The sequence below is a fragment of the Frieseomelitta varia genome, unplaced genomic scaffold, assembly GCF_011392965.1.
Source record: "Frieseomelitta varia isolate USP_RPSP 00005682 unplaced genomic scaffold, Fvar_1.2 scaffold_38, whole genome shotgun sequence".
Lineage (NCBI taxonomy): Eukaryota > Metazoa > Arthropoda > Insecta > Hymenoptera > Apidae > Frieseomelitta > Frieseomelitta varia.
Window position 1 is genome coordinate 175626 of NW_025110123.1, and position 19252 is coordinate 194877.

The 19252-nt window shown below is 36.5% G+C and overlaps 1 protein-coding gene across 1 annotated transcript in view; it reads right to left on the minus strand.

The window, feature by feature from the left end:
- Positions 1–19252, minus strand: part of LOC122531184 (calcium/calmodulin-dependent protein kinase type II alpha chain-like) — a 51843-nt gene that overhangs the window by 1295 nt on the left and 31296 nt on the right. Inside the window, exons 3-8 of the mRNA XM_043658904.1 lie at positions 12651–12809; positions 9985–10080; positions 4830–4892; positions 2580–2655; positions 1991–2085; positions 899–1016 (exon numbers count right to left, since the gene is read on the minus strand). Of these exons, the coding sequence (XP_043514839.1) occupies positions 899–1016; positions 1991–2085; positions 2580–2655; positions 4830–4892; positions 9985–10080; positions 12651–12687 (485 nt within the window). The 5' untranslated portion in view covers positions 12688–12809. The remainder of the gene's footprint in view (positions 1–898; positions 1017–1990; positions 2086–2579; positions 2656–4829; positions 4893–9984; positions 10081–12650; positions 12810–19252) is intronic.

Here is a 19252-nt window from a genome sequence, read left to right on the forward strand (position 1 = left end):
CACGAGAAATTTTGATTATCTTTAAAAATCTTTTATTATCTTCAGAGTCCTTTTAGGCACTCGTTGGGTATTAGTCTCGACGAGTGTGCAATTGTTATTCATTTCTTAAAATTGCTACTGTCTCTGGATTTTGAAAATAGGCTCGTAGAAATAACATGATTGGAAGTAAAAGTAAGACTTACTTGTCCATGTTTGATCTAAGCAGGATAGCATATTAATTTACTTTCCTCCGCGAGTGTATCCATCTTGCACGTGCAAAAAGTATTTATATTTTTTTTTTTTAGCAGGTGTATAACTTAAAATCGTAGCGATCAATCTTTCGATACAATTGTCGACAATCCTAAATTATATTAATCACGAGAAATTTTGATTATCTTTAAAAATCTTTTATTATCTTCAGAGTCCTTTTAGGCACTCGTTGGGTATTAGTCTCGACGAGTGTGCAATTGTTATTCATTTCTTAAAATTGCTACTGTCTCTGGATTTTGGAAATAGGCGAGTAGAGATAACGTGATTGGAAGTGAAAGTAAGACTTACTTGTCCATGTTTGATCTTAGCAGGATAGCATATTAATTTACTTTCCTTCGCGAGTGTATCCATCTTGCACGTGCAGAAAGTATTTATATATATATTTTTTTTTTTTAGCAGGTGTATAACTTTAAATTGTATCGATCAATCTTTCGATACAATTGTCGACAATCCTAAATTATATTAATCACGAGAAATTTTGATTATCTTTAGAAATCTTTTATTATCTTCAGAGTCTTTTCAGGCACTCGTTGGGTATTAGTCTCAACGAGTGTGCAATTGTTATTTGTTTCTTGAAATTGCTACTGTCTCTGGATTTTGGAAATAGGCTCGTAGAGATAACGTGATTGGAAGTGAAAGTAAGACTTACTTGTCCATGTACTGCGTCAGTCTGACGTACGCGATGCACGCGGCGTCCTCGCCGAGCAAGTGCACGTGGGGGTTCAGGATCGTCGTGTTCACGGCTTTGCAATTCTTCCCCAGGACTGCTTATATATTCGAAAAAAAAAAAGAAGAAAACGCTAGTTATTTATGAATCTGTGAATGTACGTTCACACACCACTGATAATCTTGAAAAAAGGGAAACTAAGAAAGGTAGATAACTAAGGAAGAACAGAAAAAGTGATCGAGCAAGGAAGGATCTTAATTTCCATTCTCATATTTACTAAACCATTCCAACAGTGAACGAACAAAATAAATATTCTGGAAGAGAAAGATATCAACACCATGGCTACCATTGCGTTTCTATTTTCACAGAGTATTCTAATTAATAATTCATTTAAAGTGTTTTAGAACAATTAAAGTAAGAGAAATGATCTTCGACGAAGGAACGATATTATTTTAATATTCCACGAATTATTATTACGAAATCATAATAGAAAATTATTATGTTCCGTGAGATATTCATAAATAAATAAATATATAAATAATTATATATAAATAAATACATAATTTACATATAAATACAAATAAATAATTATATATAAATAAATACATAATTTATATATAAAAACAAATAAATAATTATATATAAATAAATACATAATTTATATATAAATATAAATAATGTTGCGTAAATATTCGTGACTGTCGACTAAAAGATTTCTACATTACATATTCAATATAAAGTATGAAATATAATTTTTATATTTCGAGAGAAACTTTGTTCGTTCAGTGTCGGTGATTAATAGAAAGATGGAGGAAATCAATCGAGCAAAAAAGTGCAATAAGAAGCTGTATCAAGGTTTGTTAAATTCGACGACGAATTCACCGATCGATCGGAGATTTCAACGCCTGCGTAAGGAACGCGTTCGCTATGTTTATTCGGGGAGGCACGGAAGCAAAGATTCGAGATTTCGGGACGCGGCATGCAGCAATGAAATAATAGGACAGAATCGAAACGTGGTGCTGTGCGCTCTCAACGCGGTACGATTAACAGTGGATGCAAATGAGTCGTAATTACCATTATCAAAGTAAAATTTGTGGAAATCCATTCCCTCGACTAAATTACCTAGAGCCTCTGGCTCGAACGTAGTCAGATGTGGATCACAGATTTTCCTGCAAGCGTAAGGTACATTAGAGGCCGAATTGTTTTCAGGCTCGACTCTCACTGAAATTTGCGTAACAATAAGAGATAAAAATTAACGATGAAATATTAACAACTGGCGGTGTCAATTATCATTTACAAGGTTAACAGGTTATCAATTCCCTTTTGAAACTGCTATTAATCAATGAAACGTGTTTAGAATTAATTCGAATTTTCAAGATTCCTCTTATCTTGCTAAACACAACAGTTTTATTAATTTCAGATGTTCAATTTTTATAATCACCCCGAAAGAGAGTTTCTAAAAAATGTTTTCTAAAAGTAAAAGATTAACATAATTTTTCTTTCAGATTCTCCATCGCAAAGACTCTTTACGTTTTGTCATATTGTTTCCGTGATAAGTCTTGCCCTCCAAGATTTTGACAATCTTCTCGTCACGATTCATTACATTATCTTTCGCTGATTTCGTTTCTCCTCACCGAAATGTATCCATCATCGTGTCACTTACGTGTACGCCTCGAAATCCCCGGTGTTGATGCTCTCGATAAGTTGTTCGGTCATCTTGATGATCTCCTGACGGCGTGCTGGAATCGTCAACAGATTATCGATCTGCGGAAACGGCGCGATCGGCGCGCCTGATCGGGTCTCAGTGGAGAGAGAGAGAGAGAGAAAGAGAGAGAGAGAGAGAGAGAAAAAAAAGAAAAAAAAAAATTGAAAGTAAAAAACGATCAGGGCTCATACCGACACATCGTACGGCACAACAGTCACATGCACGAATCTTTATCAACTTCTACGTCCTACGCCAAAGGCTTTCTTATCTTATTAGAATACATATGTATAATGTACAACGATATGTCACCCATTGGAGTCGTCTCAAAAATCAAAAAAAATGTCACACATTACCTTCGCGTATTTACATCCAACAATCTCTCTTCAACTAGTGAAAAATATTTCGATATACGAGACTCCAATGATCGCGGTTCTCAAATGGTTCGAAAAGTGAAAAGTGAAATTCCGTCTCTCTTTGGAAATTTCACTTCTAATCTGTTATTATATGCAATTCCAATAGCCGGCAGATTTGGAAGAAACGGAATGTAGATGAAAGTTCATTTCATCTATTTTGCGTGAATATTCTATTTTAAACGTTTGATATATTTTCGTATGTCACACGCGCTTCTGTATCTTTCAATTCTGCAAAATCCACGAGAAAGAGGTCGAATAGTAAAGAGATCACCATTTGAGAATCGAATTTTCATTCTTCGCCCTTTCAAACTCCCTTTCTTTTCCATTTGATATGCACCGATTTCCAAAAAAAAAAAAAAAAAAAAAAAAANTTTCCAAAAAAAAAAAAAAAAAAAAAGAAAAGAATGATCCCTCCAACAGGAGACGAATTTTAAAAACTCGTCAGATTTTTAAGAAAGAAAAAAAGAAAAAAAAAAAAAGAAAGAAAGAAAGAAAGGAGGGAGGAAAAATAAAACGACGCAAACCGGTGCAATCTAGTCAAATGGAAGCAATCGAGCGTGTCTCGTCGTTGCACGCGTCGTTTGAATCAACTCGTTCTCCTAGGTTCGATCGTCGTTAGGGTTGCACGGCTGGTTCAACGTTGCAACGACGAGGATTTCGAGGAGCCGAGCAAAAATTCGTCGAGAGAAATCGTCGCTTCGTCGCGACGAGGAAAAGCAAAGAAAAATAAAAAAGCACGTCGACCTCTCGACGAGCTCGTCACTAGAGAGAGAGAAAGAAAGAGAAAAAGAGAGAGAGAGAGAGAGAGAAGGAGAGAGAGAGAGAAAAAGAATCGATACTGTCGTTCTTCTCTCGTTGTTCACAACTGCTAGAATCTTCCTGGATCCTTGAAGAGTAACTCCTTCAACATTGCTTCTTTTCTCGTTTTTTTTCCTTTTCCTCTTTTTTTTTTTTTTTACCTTTTTCTTATAATTAATCCTTCGAATGTAATAATTACCTTGTAATCGGTAATTATTCTCGTTTCCCTTTCACACAAGGTCAGAGTGTTAAGTATCTTAAATTGGACGGACGGCGGCGCGAAAAACTTTCCGCGCGAGTTTCAAATTTTTTTTCTTTTTCTTTTTCGTTTTTTCCTTTTTACTCAACCTCGATTCCTAGGGAATTTCCGGGGGCCTCGCCCTCGTCAGTTTTAATCCCTAGCGAGCGGTTTCCGCGCGAATCTGAAATTCTGTTCGAAATTCTCGGCTAGCCTAGCGTTGCGGTTCGTCGCGCGGAAATTTTCGAAATGGTTCACGCGCATCTCCTAGCCCTTAGCGAGCAAGTTTGCGGCGTTGGAAAAAATTCATAAATAAATGCGCCAACGTGGTTAGTCGTTTCTACTGTTGATCGTTGATCGTACGATATATATATATATATATATATCGTGATAAAAGCTGAAAATGCTGTTTAACTCGGCGACCACCACCCTCAGCGTAAAATCACAGTAGCCGTAACTACCCTACTGCGCACCACAGCAAGCAGAGACAACGATACGTATGACACGCGTTGCGCAAAAAGTTCGTGAAGTATGAACGAAGAAGAACAAAAAAAAAAAAAAAAAATGAAACAAAGTATAGTGTAATATTCTATGCGTCTCAGTACGTCATATTCTCTCATCATAGTGTAGAATTAATATGACTGATCTGCTCGATAGAGAGAATGATAGATATAATAGATATAGAGATAGTGAGAGAGAGAGAGAGAGAGAGAAAGAGAGAGATTTGAGAGATGTGAGTGAGATAGGTTCTTCCGTTACCTGAACACTGGGAGTTCGTCGAAAGCTGGCTGCAGGTCTTGATAGGACACACGATTCTTATTTCTACAAGCAATATATATATAATATTTACATGTACATGTTTATATATAGATACCCTTCTTTCTTTTTTTTTTTTAACACGTGCGCTTTTCGCATTTTTCTTTCGTTGTTTTTTCTTTTTTTCTTTATCTCGCCGCAAGGTTCTTTCTGCGTGTTTTAAGCGTGACTTTGCGGAAGATTAAGGCCCGCGAAGTGTGTCTGCTTTCGATTTTGTCGATTTTCTCGGTTCGTTTCGGGGCACCTTTTGTTAAATAAGAAAGAAAAAAACGTTGTCTTGAAACCTCTTCGTTACTGCGAGAGTTTAAAAAGAAGATTACGCAATGAGTAACCAAAATAAGAAGTGAACCATAAACAACGGTGAACCGGTATGATGCAGATAATTAAACAATCTTTTTTTATAAATAGTGTTTCCTAATGCACGAATGTATAAATGTTCATTAATAAAATAACAAGGTAAAAGAAGCTGTTTCTTTGAAGATTCACAGATTCTTCAAAAATTCAACAACCACTTTTACTATACATGGATCGTTCTTATTTCACAGAAATATCTATCGATACATAAATCTACATTCATGTTCTTTATAAAGGACTTTAGAAAGGATTCCAACGAATCCTCTAAATAAAGTGCAAAAATAAACTAAGCTAAGCAAACAGAATAATTAAGTAATTAAAAATAAACAAACTACAAACAGAGATCGGAATTAACAGCATTAATTAAGCATCCGAGTTTCAAATGAAGGATCTCACTATCAATAAGAGCCAATATCGGTGAAAGAGCAAGAGTAGATAAGAAATTTTTGTTTCTGACGCAGTAACGAAATGGTTAAACTTTATAGTCGTTCCTTCTCACTCATTTCGTTTTTAATATTCTTCAATAGAAAGACTATCCTTCGTTCAGAGAGACAGACGGAGACAGTCGAGAGAGAGAGAGAAAGAGAATCGCGGAGCTTAATCCACGCGCAAGAAGATTAACCGTCTCCTCAGGTCCCATCTCGTCCTTGAAAGCGTTTGCTCTTCTTTCCTGCAACTCCTTCCCTCTTGGCCAGCCCCTCAATGCCAACGCCCCTTTCGGAATTTCTTCGTCCTCGCTCAGCGAGAATTTTTTTTCCGAGACGGATTTTCGTTTCCCTCGCGACAAACTTTTCTCGATTCTCGATTAGATTTCTCTCTAGTTTCCTTTCGTTTTGACACTGTGTGTTACGTCACGATACAGACGATACGGCGCGGTGCGTTTCTTTTTTTTTTTTTTTTTTTTTTTTGGGCTTTGAACCAGATATTAGGGACGTGTGATCTTCGATCTTAGGCTCGAGCCTAACCGCGACTAGCTTGGCCGAAGAATCAGTGAGCTCGGTATCTAGTGAAACGACGATGCACGACAGATGATTCATTGATTCGTTTTTTTTTCTTCTTTTCGGTTTGAGACAGAATCTTGTAGCATGTTGCAAGAGAAATTTATTGTTTCGGGCTTTTGACTTGAAATATAATTTTATGGAATACGGGTAATATATAGAATATATATAATTGTTTGAGAGAGAACAAGTACGATTTTAATTTGCGAGAGTATTCGAGCATTTGGCTTGAAATAAAATTTACGTAGAATATACGTAATGGATAAAATACATAAATAATCTTGACATGAGAGAATTTTACAAGACGTAGAATGAAATGTTACGAACAGACTGAAATATTACCGGAGTTAATTTCAACCGTCAGATCAAATATTCAAATACAAAATTGTCGAAAATTCTCTAAAAAAAAAAAAAATCCACGAGGGTTAAAAATCGTAGCGTGCCGGAAACGGAAATTAAAATTTCATTGCAACGACAGAAAAGAAAAAAAATCGAAAGGAGGAAAGTAGTTCGGGTCAGTCAGCGATTAGACCGCGCGAGAAATTCATGATTCTCAATGAATCACCTTACACACGTGCACGTAACGCAGTTGTTCGCAACAAGAATAAAACATGTTGAATTTCTCTCTCGTATGAAAATAAAGGAAAAAAAAAAACTGAATGAAAAATAGAATGAAAAGAAACACCAGAACAAAGAGATATATATATTGTAGCTTTTACAGCAATGTCGAAACGACAATGAAACCTCATAATTATAATACGAGAAGCGTTTAATAAAATAGAAGCCTCGAGTCATCTGTGACTCGTTCCTCCTACGCGCGAATTCTCCTCTTATTTCTTTTTCCTCGGGAAAAGAAAGATACTGCTAGGCAAAACATCGCCTAAGGTCCGTTAAAAAAAAAAAAAAAACAAAGAAAAGAGAACGCTGTTTTTTCTACCAGCAGACACTAGCTTAAAGTATAACGTAATTAACTACGAAGCCTGTCCGATCGTTCGTTTCGTTTCTCATACAATACAACGAATCGGGTTTCACAAGTTTATTGACACGTTCACAGTTTGCGCCTACACATGGATTACACGTGGATTTTGTAGCGTGAACGACAGCCTAAGTTTAATATTTCTACGCGAATAAAATATCATTTCGGCGTCGGTGTTTTCGATGTTTGCTTGACGATTTGTTGTTGTTGACGATATCTTTGATGATAAATCTTTAATTATAATTCTTTACAACACAAGTGTTTCGTTGTAACTCTTTGTGACACGAGTTAATTAGTTATTCGATCATTTTCGTCAACGACGGTTTTCTCGATGGATTTTTACATCGACGATGAATATTTTCTCGTTTCTCTTTTTCTTTGATCAATTACAATTACAATGTTTCGATTAATATAATTACATTTACAATGAAATCACTTGGAAACCATTTGCAAAGTGTAGGTTTGATCGTTTAATTCCGTGGATAATGATCTTTCTGTGAATTTGAATTTGGAAAAAGGATAATCTTCGAAGCAATCGCTAGAGTCGGATCTAACATGAAAATCTACGAAATTTATTATGTCAAAGGGAGGTTATCTTCCAGTGTCGAATATTGAAAGAAAATTGAAATATCTTCTCGCGCGTTTGAAAAAAAAAAAGAAAACACTCGGTTGCAAAAATTTCAAATCTACGAGCGTCTATCTACAATTTATCTACAAGTGTAATAAATAAACAACAATTACTACTCTATTCCAAAATATAGCACTGGTGAAGTGCTTTTTAAAAAGCAAATGAAGACAAAGCCACTTAAAGTTCCTTCGAACTATAAAATTACTTAAATGCTTTTGTCCTTGTGGATACCTGAAGAAAATCATTCGAATATTCTACATTCAACCTCCTTCTCTTTTTTTTCTTTTTTCTTTTGTAAACCATTAAACAATTTAAAAAACGCACGTTCGAAAAGTCACAGATTCGTTCAATTTGTTGAATTAGTTGAAACTAACATTTCGTCAAAGGCGTTTTTAACGCCGCGTTTCGTTTTCTGGCGAGGGGAAATGATATTTTACGAGCGCACTAAACCTCTACGATACAGAATACGGGGCGAAAAATGAGGAATACGCGCGAAAACAATTTCGATTTCGTTCGGTTCGCATGCTCCGCCTCGTACAAACGGCGATTGTGCGAGCGTTGCGTTTGTTCGATGTAAGAAAGAGGGTGGGCGGTGGAGAGAGAGAGAGAGAGAAAGAGGGTGAAAGTATCGTGAAATACCAGAGACTCTTCGTTTTTTTTCCTTTTTCACGGACGTTTCTACTTGCACGAAGGTTGAATGCTGCAAGAGCATCCCACGACGCTTGCTTGGCTGCATACCTGTCGATGGGGGGAGGGAGGGACTGCTTGTCTGACCAAAGTCGATACTTACTACTTGCCGGATGCCACACGTCCAAAATCAAACCGCGACTGAAAATCCGTGACACGACGAAAGTGAATTGAAATTGTCGATCGCAGATAATTAACGTGGAACCGAATCACTCGTTCGGACATCATTAAAAAGTGTTCACATGGCGACGAAGAACTATCAAGTATAATTTTGACGAAGGTTCGTGAACGAAGTTGAGAATAATTCTGTCGTGTCACGGATCGATTCAACCAGAGGTTTACCAGAGAGAGGAGAGAGAGAGAGAGAGAGAGAGAGAAAAAAGAAAGAAAGTTGTTGGCATCCAAAAAAAAAACGTTGGTCATGTCGAAAAAAATGGGATGGTTTTCCAAAAGGCAAAACAAGAGACATGCGGAGAGAGCCTGTTCGCGACACGGCACGATCCCCGGGAAAAACTTGTAAATTGATTAACAATTTTTAACAATCGTTTATCAATTTTCAACGATCGAAAAACGTTTCGACGAAGATAGAATAAAAATTGGAAAGATTCTTCTTTGACCTTTTTTTTTTTTTACAATCGATATTGCAACGTTCTATGACACTTTAACACGTTTTGTATACTGTTTCTCCCGTTTGTAAAATCGTATCTGAAGAAATGTATTTCTATTGTTCATAAAATTAGACTGAAAGATGGCAAAACAAAAGCAAAAGTGAAACATTGTATTTCTAAAATTTCCATTTATTAATAATATTCATTTATTAATAAAGGTAACAATTTTGCGAATCGTACAATCTTCCAAGGATTTCAATCTCTAAATGCACAATCTCGAGTCTGAAGTTTAAAATTAATAATGTTAAAATACTGAATATTTGCAGTATGTCGAATACGAAATTTTCATCTACGAGACGTAAATTTTCATTTACAATAACTTTTACGAAACGAAACTTTTCAATTTCGAACGTTACATCATCAGGAAATTAAATCTCGTGTATAATTGTCATTTTGCTGTCACCCACTGTCATTCCACAGTGGAGTATAAAATAATATCGTCTCGATACTAGAACATGGAACAAAATGATCCAAAAATTGGAAATTCACTCGAATTAAATCCTTTTCTTTTGCGAAGATTAAAAGATTAAATCCGAGATATTCCTAGGCCAGTTGCAGTCAACGTTTCAACTGCTTGCATTGAAAGAAAAAGGTAAGAAGAATCCCGAGGAACCAGAAGAGAAAAGAAATGTCGGACAAAGCGATGGAACCAACGAAGAAAGATCACGATCATTCGATCGTGCTGCGTCGCGAGGCTCGATAGAACTTCACGACAACAAGCAACACCGGCTAAGCTTCGAGCAGACGTCCTCGTCCATCTTATCTTTCGACTTCTCAGCGACCTTACCGGCGTTGGTGCTCTTCTTACCATCTTCGAGGTCGCAGCACTCGGCTTGACCAAGTGGCATGTATCCGGAACCGCCCACGCGTCGAATCTCCAGCTCTGATTCGTTTTTATCGTTTCGTTTCGTTTGGCGTTTTTTTTTTTCGTTTCGTTTCGTTTCGTTTTTTGAGAAGAGGAGAGAATTCATTCCAGATTTTCGGAGTTCATTTCGCATGCATTTGGAATTCGAGGCGGCATTGTCAGCGATGCGAGCAACCGGAGAAACATGCAGAGAAAACACACACAGGGAGAAAGAGGGGTCATCGAACATGTCGTCTCTTGCAGAAAGAAAACTAAAAGAAAATGGGCGGCTCTAAGGTCGCTTTCCTCTCTGGCCGAAGCGGGACGTGGATGAAATTTGAAAAATAGGAAGTTTAATGCATCGTTTTTTTTTTTTTTTGTTTTATTTTTTTGAAGCAAATTAGATTCTAAGCAACGTCAAAGTTTAGAGACTCTCCGAGTAATCTAAACGTTTGAGATAGTTTAATTTGATTAATATTGCCGAATTTCCTTTTCAATTCAAGAATTGTCTGTTCGCGGACTTTAGGGATTTAACAGAGAATTAAAAACTTGAGACTTTAATTTGGTACTTGGAGCAATACTAACACTTTGAGACTTGAAGATTCGTCAACTTTCAACGATACGAGATGTTAATTTTTTAATCTGATGTTAGAAACAGAATTTTGAGGCAAGATTCGAATGTTGCAGAATGTTACAGTTTTGAATGATGGATTGTTCCATTAACAGATCTGAGATCATTCGTTTCATTAAAAAGTTCCAAGTTCAATGATAAACAGCTTGTGTTTCAAACGAGTTAAAGTAAGTTTCCAGGTAATTTTGAGCAGAGTTGTTCCAATTTCGAGTCACTTCAAAGTTCACCTTACGTTAATATAAATTTTCACACACTTAATTGCTTCGAGTTTAGCTCGAAATTCGAATTTTTCGCAACTTTATCGATTTCGAGCCGATTCAGAGTCCCATTTTATCCAAATTTAGTCCCATTCGTTTATTAAAAATCTGGGTTATATATCCTCGTTGATCAATTTTGAACCAAATTTGAACTCACGAGAACTGAGCGAGTTTTTATAAATTTATGTCGAACGAGTTTTGAACGAATACTACGTACGCGACGTATTTGACGAATTGAATTTGCATTAATCCGAGACTCGTGTTCCTTTCTTGAGCCAATTTTCAAACGCTAACGACTCGGCGTCGCTCTGAGAAAATCGTTATCGAGGCTCGAGGAAGCCAAGCGCTGGAGAAGAAAAAAAAAAATACGTTTCTTTCAGCGTTCCATTTGCCAATTGCAATGTAAAAGTGTCGTCCATTTGTGAAATGGCGAGCTGATTTACGAGGCCCCGCCGCGATAAATGCACTTTCGGCTATTACGGGAATCAATCAAGCCGCACAAAGCCGCGTTTCCATACAATGAAACGCATTATCGACGATCGTTTCGTTCGATCGCAATTCCCGCACGCGGAACGCAAAATATATAACGTCGATTTTCATTTAAAACTTTCGCTTTGCCAAGGATATTTGCCGAACACGACGTTTGAATCGTGTCTCACAGCCAGTTTCTTCCATCTCGATATTCACGACATTTGCTTCGTTCGTTTTTAATAATTTAAGAATTATTATTAATTTAAAAGAGACTTTTACAATTAGAGAATTATTATAATTTAAGAGTGGCTATCCGGAATCTTGGAATTTTTATAATTATCCTTGGAATAATTTTACGTCTATTGCAATTACTTGGAATTTCCGTGAAACGTATGTACTTTGTGTAATTATATTTTATACATTGAGAGATCATCTTTTACTAATATTTTTTTTAATGTTAATGTAAATCAATCAATTTCCATCGAAGTTGGAATGATTGTACACTTGTATGTACACTTCGATGTTTCAAAAGCGAAGAATCTTTAATACTTTTAACACATCACCGGCAAGTTTGACAAGTTTTCGAATTAACGATGCGTTAAACAGAAATTTTTAATCGTGACAATAGGAACGCGAGACAAAAAGAAAAGAACTGAGGAAGTGGCAAATGTAAGACCTAACTTAAAGAACTTAAATTAATTACGCTGAATCCCAATTTGGGAATTTCGGAATTTTCCCTTTCGGGGGAGGGGGGGGGGGGGGGATTGGAATTGAAAAAGAAAGAAACGTTCCTCCGACAAATGAAAAAAAATTCTCCAACAGACTTTCAACAAAAATTCGACAAAAATTCTCCAAATAAACAAGAAGAGAAAAATAAATAAAATTCTTATCTAACCAACGAAAAGCAAAAAACAAACAAGCAAACAAACAAAAAAATGAACATTAAAAGAGAAAAATTCTCTAAAAATTCACGCACACAAAAAAGAAAAAAGAGAGAGAGAGAAACATTTTCCTCGAAAAGAGAAGAAAGAAACTCCCATAAATAAGAAATATTTTCCTCGATAAATATAAAACATTCGCTTCCTGCAGGTGTGACGCTGTTGTTGCGGCGAAAGTAACCAGGACGACGAAATAGAAACAGAAAGAAGAGGAAACGAGTGAAAAGAACGGAAGTGGCGGTAAGCGAGAATGATCGAGAGGGTAGGCCAGAGAAGATAGCCACAGTTAGAGGCGTGAAGTGGAATACAGACCGTTGTTCGAGGAGTCGTAGCGTCGCGACGGTACCATGGGCGACGCCGCGTGGTTGTTGCCGATGTAGACGGCCGCTGGCGATGACGGTGACGCGCCAGTCTGGCTGTTCTGGCTGTTGCTGCTGCTACCGCTGCTGCTACCGCTTCCTGCGCTGCCAGCTAGTCATGCAACCAACCAACCAAAAGACGAGCTACTGTCAGCCTCCGAACAGCTTCCTCCCGGTTCGCTTCTGGTCGCGTACACTTTTCATTTTTTCTTTCGTTTCGTCTACCGTCGTCGTTCGATCGTTGCACTCTCCTACGTCGATTCGAAGCAACAACCCTCAATCGTTCGACGATACGGAGTACACTTAATTTCGTACCTGATATCTATTCTATTTGAGGTGAATTCTGTTTCTTGGAATTCTGTTTCTCGTGCGACTCTCGTGGAACGTCGAAGAAAAGAAAATAGAATCTTGATAATTTTCATCGATTTTAACAGAGAGAGCGGAATCTGCTTTTCGAAAGCGATTCAGGAGAAATTTTGGAAGAAAGTTTCCGACTGATGTTACTAATGATGTTATTGGAATGTTTTTTTTAATACTACGAGACTTGAGTAAATTAGTTGGAAAAAAATTAAGTACTGTGTTAACGGGATAAGCTCAATACCCTTTTAGACTAATAATACTATTTATATTGTTTATAAATGTGTTCACATTATAATTTACAAGCGATCAAAGATAATCAAAAAGAAGAAAACCAGTTCCGCAAGTAAATGGTATAATATACCATCAATTTAGATTCACAGTCGTACACGAATGTAAAAGGAAATTGATTATTATTACTGCACAGAATCGTATCTTTCTTTAAGAAAATTATATGCCAGATTAATGGATGTACAAAAATATAAAAGACTACAGAGTATGCAGTTGCTTCGTTTTTTTTTTTTGTTTTTTCTTAGCAAAAACTTAGTGATATATTATTGAATAAATGGAAGCCTAATTTCAACACATTTAAATAAATTCATCTGAGAAGAAAGAAAAACAACATGTCGAAGAAGCGACAATATTTCCAAGTGACCTGTATTCCTCCGATATAAACGAGCCGATACTTCGAAACGAAACCTCCGCGAGAGTGCAACGAGTCGTCGTGTGAGAATACCAAAAAGAAGAAAACAAAGGGGGAAAAAAAGAAGACAAAGAGAGAAACAAAGAAAAAAAAGGCGGAGAAAAGAGAAGACAGAAGGGGGTAGAGAGAGAAAAAAAAAGAATTGGTAATCGGAAGCGAATAATTGGCAAGATGCAGGCGTTTACGACGTGGCCCGTGCGAACGAGCTTCAAACGAGTTGCAAAGTGTCGGACGAACGCTCTCGTTTCGATCGTTTCGCCCGAATCAGACGGTGCTGGGTGAAGCGTCGACGAGATTCCAACTCGAGAAAAAGAAAAAAGAGAAAAAGAAAAAAAAGAAGAAACGGAGACGAAGAATCGGAACGATCTCGCGAATTTTTCTCGCCGAATCTCGTCTCGCGGAGTGACTGATCCATTCAGAGGGAGAAATTGGAAAGACTTGCACTGTGATATAGACAGACTGCTCCAGTTTTCACGAAGTTTTCGCCAAGTGTATGATAAAGTTATTCGGTTGGTCAAGGAGATCGAATTTGAACGTTCGTCGAGTATATATCGAGCTGAACAAAAATCGATGAACGATCGACAGGTGAACAAGTGCGTAATTTTTCACGCGAAATGCTTTGTGTCCGAGGAAATTCAACGAAATGTAGGTTATTTTGAAAGGGGATTCAAACGAAAAAATATTCTATACTACCCGAGTTCTTTTCACTCTAATTTTTGACCCGCGAAACTTTTCAAATTGAATTTGTTTTTTGAGAACTTGGAAGTGTCTCAAAGGGAAAATATTTTGTATTGTTTATATTATAAATAATATTACATTTTATATTATTCATTATGATATTTTATAAATAATATTAATATTTGATATTTAAACAAATAATAATAATATAATTATATTTATATAAATATACTCTAATTTTTGATCCGCGAAATTTTTCAAATTGAATTTCCTCTTGGGAACTTGCAAGTGTCTCAAAGGGAAAATATTTTGTATTGTTTATATTATAAATAATATTACATTTTATATCATGCATTATAATATTTTATAAATAATATTGATATTTAATATTTAAATAAATAATAATAATATAATTATATTTATATAAACAATATTTTATATTACATATTGTATATTATATTTCACGGCTCTCTTTTATTTATTTTGGCACGTAGAGCAACTTTCTGTCGATCATTCACTCCTGTCCAGTTTAGAATCGATTCGAGCGAAGCTCGAAGAAAAAAAAAAAAATACTTTCAAACCCGATTTCCTCGAGAAATTTTCAAACGTCTTGAAGGAAGAGATATTATTTCTTTTCCTTCCGGTTCATTTATTAATGTCCATGAAAACTGGCCTGGTCCTACGTGTGTTTGTGCTCAATATCGAGAATCAAATTGGTGCTGTTGGTGGCTTCTGATGGTGAAAAATGGCGGGAAAATTAAAACACAAGAGAGAGAGAGAGAAGTGGCCAAAAGGGGAGGGCAGAGCAAGCATGAAAAAACTGAGCAAGTGAACGAATCCAAGGCGTCGCGAAGCGTGTGAGAGTGCTTCGATGATTGGTTATTGACCAAGCTTTTCTGTGTGGCCAAAAAAGGTAAATAATTATAGGAGAGAGAGAGAGAGAGAGAGAGAGAGAAAATCCAAGTCATGCTTCGACTCTAAGAGGCACTCACCGATTTCTGCCTAGCGAGTCGGTCTTCCGTCTTGTTTCTGCATTTGGTAAATTGTAATTGTATTTTCATTGCTCGTGTGCATCACGAACTTGGCATTGTTTAATTGTTTTTTGGTACACAAAGTGGCTTAATGCCCGAAGGACCATTCAGAATTTAAAATTGCGAAACTGACGTTGTCACGTATTAAATAATTAATACTTAACTGGTCTCTTCAAACATTGCAAGTCTATTGAACAATTTAGAGAACAATTTCTATTACGAAGAACGTGAAATGCAAACGCGAGGAAACAAAACATTCAGAAATGAAGATTAATTATCGCGATGGAGATTAATTTTAATATTAACAGGAAATAAAATGTACTTTGCAGTTCCAACATTGAGGAACTATTCTCAGCTTGCTTCGAACGTTCGTTTAAAGTAATTTTAATCAAAGTCGAATGTCGGCTTATTTCTGGGGAAAAAACGCAAATTTCGTTTAAAGTAAAACGAAAAATACTCGGATCACAAAGCAATGAAAGAGACTCGTTCGAAACATCTCTCTCGTCACAGTTTGGCCCTTCAAGCATCGCGAAACGATAGAATCATTCTCGTTCGAGGTAAACGAAATATATCTTTCACAAAAGTTTCCCAAAAAGATCTTTCCTTGAAGCATCGGTGAAAACATAGAAGGAGATAAGACGCGAGGTTTCTTTGTTTTCGATTCGAGGCAGAAACGGGTTCGACAGAAAATCTTACCGATTCGTCGTTTGGGGCTCGTCGCTTGGATTTCAGTATCCTTGCCTCGTGTCCTGCGCCACGAAGGCGCATTTCCGATAATAGCCGCAAAGGGAGTCTGCAATTTCGCAGGCCCGTGCTGGGACCGATCGTAAAGAAACTTTTATTCGCCGATAAAAAAAAAAAAAAAAAGAAAAGAAAGAATGACAAGAGAAGCACGAACGACGCTTGGTAATATCGCGAACGAGGCTTCGATTATTCTTGTCCCCGTTTACGTTCGCATGAAACGTAGGGAAAAAAAATGGCGAGAGAGAGAGAGAGAGAGAGAGAGAGAGAGCAAAAGTTTTCCATTATTCCTCCTCGTTCATCTTTTATTTACGTCACTTAAACTGCGTTTGTTTTAGTCTCTTGTTTGTCTCTTGTTCCTTTAGAAATTTCTCGATCGAGATTACGTTTTCTCGGGTTCCTTCGTTCATTCGAGCGCGAATCGACTTTCTTGTCGAAGCGGGCAGGACAGGCTTCGTAGTGATCGACGCGCGATTTTTTTCTCGTCTCTTGGACAAACAGAGAGAGAAAGAGAGAGTGCTTTAGTGTGTTTAGTGCTTAAACACATCAAGTTTCGGACCAGACAACTAGTTCTAAGAAAGATCTTCAACCTAGAATTCAGAATTCTAAACAAGAGTGCTTTTCAATTTAGAATTTGGAATTCTACGCAAGAAGAAGTTTTTAGACTCGTCTGGATTTCCCCAATGAGCAATTTCTGCACCGTGATAGAATACATCGAGACACAAACTCAATTTCTGCGTGGCGTTTCCTTCTTTTTCGAAATAACAAGACACCAGCAGAGTAAAGATTTAATTTTAGAAACGTGGAATATCTCTTTAAGTTTTGTTCTTCACAGATACAAGGTGTATTGTCATCGAGTACAAAGAAATACGCGGATAATTTCTCGTTCTTCTTCGTTTCTATCCTTGAGAAACGACGAGAGAGAGAGAGAGAGAGAGAGAGAGAGAGTTGAAGCGATTGACGCTGGCGTAGGCGGAAGTGACAAAAACTTTCCTGCAACGCGAGAGTCGGAAGAACGGTAGAAACGCGAAGACTCATGGTCGAAAACGCCATAAACGACAGGAAGTGAGCATTCTCTCTACTCCTGTCACGCAGCTTGAAAAATATTACACTAATAACTAAAATGATAAATTGCTGCTTCTGTTGGTCAACTTAGATCATGGCACGTATGACTTTGACAGTTTGCAATGGAGATTTATAAAATTCCTTTTCTCGATGAAATAGAAATTCGACACTTTGAAGTAGTGGATGGTAATTAAGATATTGGAAATTTTAATATTAAATTATGATTAATTATAATTTATAATAAACACTTTATAAGTAAGTATTTGTTAAGTATTTAGAGAAGCTGCAGACACTATAGATTATAGAATTCGTCATGTTAAATATTGAACAGATATTGTGGCGACAAGAAAGAAATTTAATGTGTATCGATAAAATTGCAAAGTACCAACAATTGTCCTCTCTTTTCCATTCGTTTCATTCAAATATTCTGTTTTTTACTCATATCTTCTTAAGATACAGTTTTTCACTTTTGATACTCATGCCACAAATATATCTATAACTATATGTAGCATAACAAGCATAATAGAGAATGATATTAAAAAAAAAAAATGAGAATGTAATAAAAAAACTTAGCCGTGTGAAATTTAGTAAGTTGGCACACGTTCACTTTACTCTGATGTGACACTATAAGGTAACAAAGACTATAAGATATAGAGTAGAAAAAAATATATGTATATATAAATATTATATTTTTATATAAATATATTAATATTATATTTGTATTATATATGTTATATATGTTATATATTTGTATTATATATGTTATATATGTTATATATTTGTATTATATATGTTATATATGTTATATATTTGTATTATATATGTTATATATGTTATATATTTGTATTATATATGTTATATATGTTATATATTTGTATTATATATGTATATTATATAATATATAATATATTAATATTATATTTGTATTATATAAATATATAATATAATATTATATTATATTTGTATATAATTGTATATAACCATATAAGACGTAGAAATGAAAAAAAAAGAATAAAACGTAAAAATAGAAGAGAAAGCTCGTTTTCAAGACCTCGTCTCCAACTCGATTCTACCGTGCTTCCCTCTCGGTGCTCCACTCTCACCACCCGATTTACCTTGTGCACCCTGCAGGAGTACCGCGGCTAATCCAAGGGGGTTTCCCTGAACCTGGTTCTGGGCTTGCTTGTTCGTCTGGCTCGCCGCCACTATCCTGGAGAACGCGGACACGGCGGCGGGACTGTTCGGAGGCGTGCCCTGAGACGCCGGGCCTTTTGTCGAAGATTTCGGACCGAAAATACGTCGACTAATTACAAAATCGATCACCAAGCCATCGATCACCAAGCCAGGATCGGGCGTTGAAACTCAGTACGAAACTCCACAGAAAAAAAAAACCCAGCGTGAAAACGGGACAATTGGCTAGACCGTGTCGCAATTGGGTCTATGTGGGATTAGATTGGAAGAGACATGAGATTTTTTTTTCACCTATTTTCACTTCGATCGGAGGTCGAGATTGTTAGTGGAAGAAGTTAGAAGACGCGATCGCTCCAAGTTGGTTATGTTTCACGCGTACGGATTCTGGAGCGAAAGCTTTGGAAATATCTTTGACGATCAACGCACTGGCTGTTAGTATGCGATAGTATTGTATTTCGTCTTCGTTGGAATTCTTTTTCTCTGACTGTTAGAATTGAACGTGGCGGTTTTTCACTGAGTATACATAATGGTGGCACATAACTAGAGAAATCATCGTGAACAAGTACATTGTAATGTTAAATTAATTACAGTTAAGGTGGCCACAACAAATGTTCTATAATCTATGTGTTTCAGCAAATTTAAATTTCTTTTACAAACACGTGACGATCCGCGGTTGATACTTTCATCAAATGCACGAAAGTCGAGGAAACGAAGACAAAAATGCAACACTCGCGTCAGTATTAGCGAAAGTGCTAAATACTAGAAGATCGATATTAACGAACTGAAACA